This window comes from Sinocyclocheilus grahami, unplaced genomic scaffold (genome assembly GCF_001515645.1).
Source record: "Sinocyclocheilus grahami isolate Dianchi unplaced genomic scaffold, SAMN03320097.WGS_v1.1 scaffold1597.1, whole genome shotgun sequence".
Classification (NCBI taxonomy): domain Eukaryota; kingdom Metazoa; phylum Chordata; class Actinopteri; order Cypriniformes; family Cyprinidae; genus Sinocyclocheilus; species Sinocyclocheilus grahami.
Window position 1 is genome coordinate 510690 of NW_015506776.1, and position 9128 is coordinate 519817.

Sequence of the window (9128 nt, forward strand, 5' to 3'; positions counted from 1 at the left end):
TTTTTTATTATTATTATTTATTATTATTGTATTGAATGAGTACTTGTATTATGCTTTCAAATATATATATATTTTTTAAAACTGTACTTGCAGGAAATATAATGTTAATAAGATAAAAAGTTGTTTAAGTGTACTTAAGAAGAGTTCACTTTCATGACTGTTTCTTAACACACTTAAGAACACTTTTAAGTGCAGTTTATAATGTCAAATTAAAGACGTTTTTCTTTAAAGCACATTTTAAATCATGTTTTAATAATCTTTTGATCTGCTTGAAAGAAGTACACTTAACATACTAAATAGTGCTGGGCGGTATGACCATAAATGTATATCACGGTATTTTTCAAAATTATACCGGTTTCACAGTACATGACGGTATTTTTTTTTTCATGCATGACCGGGTGTTAACCATATTTTCTACTGATTGAGAGAGGAAATAGAATTTCAAAAAATTGTTTGCGCTTTGTGTTAAAGCAGAACACCAATCCTTGACGCACCTGATAAAAATACCTCATGCACATCCCTCAGCCCACAAAGATGGAGGAACAGGAGGAACTGTGTCAAGGGCAAGCAAACTTATCTGATCAGTGACAGTCAGAGCGTGATACTTTCCTACAGAAAGATGACAATATTTACACCTCTCTTTGACACTATGAATACATCATCATATCCATGGATCACCTTTATGGCTTTCAGAAGACAAACTAAGGTATCTGTGTACACAAGGCAGCTGCAGGCAAACCGCTCATGTCTTTATTAAAAGCAGGGACTTGGAAAGTAAACGCAACAGCCTGGTGTTGAGTTCAAAAGGAATGGAGAAGTTTTAAGCCCTGCTGAAAAGACATATTAAAATTCACCAGTAAACTTACTAGTTAACATTTCTAACAGTGGTCAAATGACTAGTTGACCATAAAGACCAATCTCTATCAACCCCATCAAAAACTTGATGGTCAACACAACAGTATTTTCATGCTGGACCATCAACTAGACCAACACTAACCAGCATAATCCAGCCTGGACAAGCATGTATCCAGACCAACGTTGTGTCCCTGACCTGTTGACCAGCAACCTCTAGTCTGATGAATCATATCAAAAGAGCAGATTTGGATTTTACCATGTTTATGTGGTTCCGTCCAACCCCACTAATAAATTAATTTACTAGTCAACTACACTAACCAATTAATTGATTGTTGCATGAGTAGTTGGCCATCCTGTCTCATTCCCATGTACCATATACACCATCAAGATTTTGATGCATGGAAATGCAAGATGAATCCAGACCACCTGATGAATTGTGTGCCTTTGACCTGTTAGCAAGTACTAGTCTGATGTATTATCTCTTTTGTCAAACCCCACTAGTAAACTCACAAGTCAACCACACAAACCAAGTAGCTGGCTGTTGGATGACAAGTTGCCAACCGATCAGCCAGCTTCACTAGCACCTTGACCAATTTGCCATTTTATCACATTTATGTGCTTCTGATAAACTAGTGACTAATAAACTAGTCAGTTGTTGGATGACTAGTAAGATAATCTGTCCCATCCCTATCAACCAGATTCAATACCATAGTTTGGCTGGTCAACAGCATGGCTAAACTGGACCATCAGATAGACTAACAACTAACCGGTATAATCCAGCCTTGACAAGCATGAATCCAGACAAACTGGTGAACATTGTGTCCTTTGACCTGGTGACCTAGGTCAACAGGTTATTTGCTTCTGTACAATCCCACTACTAGTAAACTCAGTAGTCAACCACCCAAGTCGAGTAGTTGGCTGTTGGATGATTAGTTGGCCATCCTATCAACCAGCTTCACTAGCAGTTTGACAAGCAACTTCTAGCCAGGTGAATCATCTCAAAAGGGCAAATTTATATTTTATCACATTGATTTACTTCCATACAACTAACATGGATAAACTACTCAGTTGTTGAATGAACTCAGTTGCTAATCTGTCCCATTCCTACTGGCCAGATCAAATATCACAGTTTGGATGGGTCAACAGCATGGCTATGCTGGCCCACCAGCTAGACTAACACAAGCCAGGCTGGACCAGCATGGAAATTTAGGATAAACCCAGACCAACTGGTGAACTTTGTCTCCTTGACCTGTTAGCAAGTTCTAGTCTGGTGAATCATCTTAAATTTCATCATTTTTATTTGCTTCTGTCCAACCCAACTACTAGTAAACTCACTCATTAATCACACTAACCAAGTAGCTGGCTGCTGGATGACTAGTTGGCCATCCTATCAACCAGCTTCAACTAGCAGTTTGACCAGCAACTTCTAGCCTGGTGAATCATCTCAAAAGAGCAATTTGGGATTTTAAATCACACTCATTTGCTTCTATAAACCAGTAAATTGTTGGATGAATAGATGGCCAGTCTATCCCAAACAAGCAATGTTTGGCTGATCAGCTTGACTAACACTAACCAGCATACACCAACCTGGAGCAGGATGTATATTAGGGATGAATCCAGAACAACAGCTACGATCTGCATTCTTGACCTCTTGACCAGTAACTTCCAGTCTGGTCCTCTTAAAAGAGCAATTTAGCATTTTATATCGCATTTATGCGCAACCTCACCCTGCACACAGTAAATTACTTTTTACAGAAGCCCCGTTTAAGAGAGAACTCTGTACATTAAATGTGTGATTACAATGTGACCCAAGCTGACAGCTACAGTGTCGGTTCACACGATAGGCTGTTTTAAGCCTGACAACATCTCACTTAGTTGCAGGTTGCCAAAAGCTGTTCACACCTCCCTCAATTATATTATCATTGCCCATGTGTTTGCATGGTGTGAAGCCCACATCAGATGAGCAAAGCGAGCATCAAGTGAAACCAACAGAGTCAGTAATAAAGAAACTCAAAGAAGGTGAGAGATCCACTTTAGTTGACTAGTAAATGTCAGAGCAAGTGGGCGAAATGTAAACCATGAGTTCTCAGATATGCGGTGTAAATAGTTAGATCTAAGGTACTAAGCAGGATTCACAGAATGAGATTACAACTGCGTGTACAAGAGATGCCGTGGACACGGAGAGTGTCCTGTTGCTATGGTGATAAACAGGGTCATTCAGAGCAAAGCTAATGGATTACAGTCCATTCTAGAGGAACATATTTAGACTTGGCCCTTACCTCACCGTGTGCTTTTTAGAAAGTGCCTAACTAGAGACTGAGTCACTGGAAAATGTAGGTTAACTCCTTATGAAGTCCTGTCGAACTACAAAATAAAGGGACTTAAACGGCAAATTGAATGTGTTTAGTATCTTTAAAACCAGTAATTGTTACAAAGTGCATTGTTATAAAGAATACATTCATTCAGAAAATCAAAAGCCTTTTAACTTCTTTCAGTAACTCATAAATAAAATGATTTTAGACCTGCATTTCATATGCATTAAAATATAAATGTATGTTATGAATTTATCTGATTTTCATGACATGCATTCATTTAAATTTTAGGTTATCATTGGTTAAAGGAATATTAACCTAACAAATAAGAGTGCATTGACAATTATGCACGTAGAACAAATGCTTTCTAATGTACTCAACAGCGTGTTGACAGGGCTTAACTTGCATTTAACTTATATCATATAATAATGTTTACTGATGTTATTAATTGACAATATAATACTTTTTCTCCTTCAAATCACAGTGTGCTCAGTTTTGCTGTGTGCTTTGGGTCATTGTCATGTTGGAAGGTAAACCTTCTTTCTATTAGTGGTCGACTGATATGTGATTTTTTTAATGGCCGATGCCGATATTGAGAAATCAATCTGGCCGATATGAGGCCGATATAATACACTTAATTAAAGTAAAACAACTGAGGTAATATTTATTGCAGCCTTTCCTTTTCTTTTGCTCCATCATCTACAAAAAAAGAAAAAAAAGAAAAAAAAATACATATATATTTATGAAACTTAAACAATTCAAATGTAAACAACATAGGTAACACTTAAATGAACAAGGTTTAGTGCAGCCTTTCTAACATTTATAATTAATGAACAAATTAATATCCATAAATTAATGCCAAAAATAGTATGTGTAATTCCATGTATTTTATGTACAATACATATATAGTTTACAGAGCAACAGGTTGTTTTAATTATAGTAAGGGATGGTTGGTTGGTTAATAATAAAGATGTATGTCTCTGATCTTTCGTTTTGTTTGTCTGTTTCATTGTAAAAATAATACAAGCCTGAAGGTGTATAATTACATGCTTGGTTATCAGCATATAGCAGCATCAAATAAGACCAGAACATACGAAAAGGTAAACTACACGCGATACTGTGCCAATCATGGGCAATCAAATACAGCGGATATTCCTGAATAAACATATAAAGGAATTCAAACGTATTATTATTACTCAACAGAGTTCTCGTGTCGACCCAGCTTTCATTCTGGAGTGCACCGGATTTTGAGTCCACCGTAAAACAGTGTCTTGTTTAGAAGTACCTGAGAACAATGCGCATATCTGAGGAAGAGCCATTTTTTTGCGGGATTTTTGACTGTTTGTGAGGTAAACACGGTTTCATTTTCTTTTGAATTTGTTTATATCACATCTGTGTCTCGTACCGGAGCTGCCGGTGGGCTGCGGATCTGATGTCTCATGGGACGTTTGAATAAGACTTTGCTGCACGCTGGAGTGTTATTGTATGTAACACAACGTAGAGTCACGTTAGAAAGTGAATGACGATTTGTGCTGGCTTCACATCTGAGTGGCTTGTCTTAAAGACGAAGCATAAATGCATGATATGGTGTCATGATCCGTTTTGAAAAAAATCGGCCACACGGAAAGACTTATCGGCCGATGCCAATATTTAAAAAAATCTAAATATCGGCCTATATGTTGGCCGCGGCGATATATCGGTCTACCACTACTTCCCATGGGCAACTTTCTGGCAGAGGGCAGTAGATTTTCCCCAAGAAATTGACGGCATTTTACCCCATCCATTTTCCTTCTATTCTGAAAAGTGCTCCAGTCCCCGCTGCAGAGAAACACCCCCAGAACAGGACATCACCACCTCCATGCTTTACTGTAGGAATGCTGTTATTTGGATGGTGAGCTGTATTGGTTTTCCGCCAGACATATTGTTTGGTGTTGAGGCCAAATAATTCAATTTTAGTCTCATCTGCCTCAGAATCTTCAAGGTAGCTATGCTTATTTGTACGTCAAGTTAGTATTGTTAAACACGAGGTGGCCGAGGTTGACTTGGCGTGTGGTTTGACTTGCCCAAATGTTGCTCAGTGAGTGTGGAAGGCATTTGCTCATGGAGGCCTGGCACTGGAATGCTTCCTCTCGGACTGTTTTACAGTTTCCTGAGAGCAGATGGAAAGAGGCAGGGCAGGTTTATGCCAAGAAGGGTTTCAGGAGAGCACACTGACTCCCCCACAGCAGGGCAGGGCCGAGCCGTCAGATTGAGAGATGGAAAGAGAAATATCTTCACGTCATTTTGCCTTTTGACTGCTTTAGAGCTGCAACTAACAGCCATTTTTCTAACCAATTAATCTGCCAATTAGCTATTTCTTTGATTAATCAATGAATCTGGATGAAAAGTGTTTCTTTTTTTTTTCAGTAATTGCACTGAAATTCATAAAAAAAAACATTATATACACCATTATAAATGTTCACATTATAATACAACAGTAACACAAGTAAATGTTTTTTTTAATAAAAGAAAACATTAAACCTATAAGCCTACTGTATCATAATTGATACACAAATTTCTAAGGCTTCTAATTTAAATTAGCTATTTCTTTGATTAATCAATGAATCTGGATGAAAAGTGTTTCTTTTTTTTTTTCAGTAATTGCACTGAAATTCATTAAAAAAAAAACATTATATACACCATTATAAATGTTCACATTATAATACAACAGTAACACAAGTAAATGTTTTTTTTAATAAAAGAAAACATTAAACCTATAAGCCTACTGTATCATAATTGATACACAAATTTCTAAGGCTTCTAATTTTTTCAACAAGATCAAAACTTGGCTGAAAAACCTGTTGAACACAATCTACTACATGCTCGTCTGATGAATAGTTTATATGTTTTAAGCAAATTACATGGCTTTTTAGTAAAATTGTAAAAACGTCCCCCTGCAGGTTGTGGTTCACATGTTTTTTTGCTGTGAAATCTTTAATAATTTTTCTAAAGTAAATATATGAATAACTTTTATATTGTTAGTACTTTTTCAAGATGAATACTTACTGGACTAAAGCACCTTAGGTTTACTTGATTATCCATAAGATAATTTTTTAGAAAAATCATGTTAAATTATGAATATAAAATATGATCCATAATTTGAGGAACATTTATCTCTCAATCATCATTGTAATGAATTGCATTATGTTTTGCCTCCCATTATAAAAACAACAGAGCTTTGATCATAAAACTAAGCATATTAATACCTTACTAAGACTTTATTGTGAAATATATGAGTGACAACTGATATTTATATGATTCCATGTAAGTAGTCTGCTATACTTTTATAAAAACCAATTTATTCATTACAAGTTATCAATTTCATCTTACTTTTAGTCCATTGTATTATCAGCAACTGCACCAAATGGCCTATTCTTGCTCAGTTTCTTTCCCTCCTTGAATATGAGCTCCACATTCTCCAGTATCACATTAAATATAAGCCATAAAAACCTGATGTATCAAATATGATACTCAAAACTTATTTTTTTTTAATTTGTAAAAAAATATTTGTAAAGGTTCAATAAACTGTTCCTTTCAATTTTTTTTGACTATAATTTCATATGTTTTACAGGGTTAAAATGAAGTGGTTTCACGGCACAAAGACTTTTGTGTTTGCAACTGCACCAAATGGCCTATTCTTGCTCAGTTTCTTTCCCTCCTTGAATATGAGCTCCACATTCTCCAATATCACATTAAATATAAGCCATAAAAACCTGATGTATCAAATATGATACTCAAAACTTAATTTTTTTTAATTTGTAAAAAAATATTTGTAAAGGTTCAATAAACTGTTCCTTTCAATTTTTTTTTACTATAATTTCATGTTTTACAGGGTTAAAATGAAGTGGTTTCACAGCACAAAGACTTTTGTGTTGTTGATTATTGTGATTATGAATTATGATCAATTATCAATACAGCCGTGCTGTATCTGAAAGCTGTGAGAGTGATAAATGGAGCGGCACAGTGAATGCCGTTAGTAAATGTGTGAGAGGTGACATTCAGTAAAATACTGCGCTTGCAATCCGAGAGAGAGCATGTGTGGGTGGACGAACACTGAAAGACATTCTGTTGTTATTCACACAATCACATTTAGACCAACATCATCCCAATACAGCCAGTTTGGCTCTGAGCTGTGAATTAGGTCATATTAGACGAGGGACAGGTGGTTTTGCTCGCTGCACGGTGGGGAAATAAAACAGAGAAATTGCTTCGCTGCAGAATTGCAGCCTGCAGGTTATGATGTCTTCACATGTTTAGAATTCTTTTATGGCATTAATATGATTGAATGGGAATTGAGGATCGTTGCTCCTGGCATTGGCTCGTGATTCGGTTACTGTGGGTAAAGCGGGGTGAGCAAACTTTATTCAGTGGGATATAACGCATTAGTCTGACAGCCAAGGAAAAGGAAGTGCAAGCCAATAACATCATGAGCACTGAATATGTGGAAGTTTAAGGCTTTCAGAGGTAAATACAGTCACTGTTGGGAGTCGATTTGCATTGCAGAAAACACAGGCGCTATTGTACGACATCCATCAGCACAGTTGGAGTGCTGTTGGGTCGAGCAAAGTGTTTCGCACAAGGAAACAAAACTGAAGCGTGAGGACAGGGAGACATGCAAATGTGAACTTTCCCCCTCCAAACGCACGAGTGTTCACCGCTCTCCAACGAACTCACCCACGATCGTCACAGTTTGAATCACAACATCACCACCACATAGGGTTGGGTATCGTTTGAATTTTATCGATTCCGATTCTGATTCCGCTGATCGATTCCTAGTTTCGATTCCAATAAGACAAAAAATCCAATATAAAAAAAATGAAGTCAAACATTTAGATGTCAAACATTCATTCTGTCTTTTTACAAAGCATTCTTGAAGACGCTGTGTGTTTCGTTGTGAAAGCGAAACTACTTTGTTTGGTCTTCCTAAAGAGGAAGATATCCGCTTCGTCATGCCTAGAGCTGATCTGTGCTGGTCGCTGAGGGAATACATCAACTTTCACCGTGGACGAAGCGGAATCCAGCCTGGGGGCCGTCACATGTGGTTGCCGCTCATTCGTCGGATCCGCCAGGCGCGGCGTTCTCGACCCCGCTGCCTCAGCTCACTCTATCCCGGCCTCATGCTAGGCCGCTGTGTTTTTCGTTGTGAAAGCGAAACTACTTTGTTTGGCCTTCCAAAAGAGGACACGACTAGAAATCAGTGGTTAAGTTGTATTTACAACACTGTTCCAGAACAGTTTAACCCAAATATCCAGATGTGTGCAGCACATTTTATGGAGGACTGTTTCCTGATCCTGTGAGAGTAACGTTAGACTAAAATGCCGGCAGTTCTGACTCAAGTAAGTACGTTTTCATTCAAAGGATTTGCTACTGATGATTCAAACGCGAGTTTTGGGCAGTAGAGTAGCACTTGTTGTTTGTCATTTCTCTGATCACAAATGCAGACAGAGTTTTATGTTTACGCGGCGCGATGCAATGCAATGCGTAAAAAGACAGTATAAGTCATTATAATCCATAATTATGTCCCCACTGGATGCAACAAATGCCTCGTTTATAATGGGTTTTAATGTTTTTGTCTCGTCGCTCCGGCCGGGACACGGCATCAACAGTATGTGAGGGGCGTAACATTTCCGTCTCACGCTTGAGGTATTCGGCCAATCACAACGCATTGGATAGCTGGCCAATCACAGCACACCTCGTTTTTTCAGACCGATTATCTTTGTAAAAATCGATGCGTTTCAAAAAGGCGGGGCATAGAGGAGAAACAATGATGTACAGTATGTGTAAAATAATGTGTTTTTTTTTTTACTTTAAACCGCATAAACGCATTTCATTACACCAAATACACAAAATAATGTTCTTTTTACCAACATCATATGACCCCTTTAAAATGCGAATGCAGGAATCGTTCAGCAGAATCGAAAT

The 9128-nt window shown here is 37.5% G+C and overlaps 1 protein-coding gene across 1 annotated transcript in view; it reads right to left on the reverse strand.

The window, feature by feature from the left end:
• LOC107571458 (glucocorticoid-induced transcript 1 protein-like) overlaps nucleotides 1-2496 on the reverse strand; it is a 19736-nt gene extending 17240 nt beyond the window's left edge. The window contains exon 1 of the mRNA XM_016257781.1: nucleotides 2443-2496. Within this exon, the coding sequence (XP_016113267.1) occupies nucleotides 2443-2496 (54 nt within the window). The remainder of the gene's footprint in view (nucleotides 1-2442) is intronic.
• Nucleotides 2497-9128: the final 6632 nt, after the last annotated feature.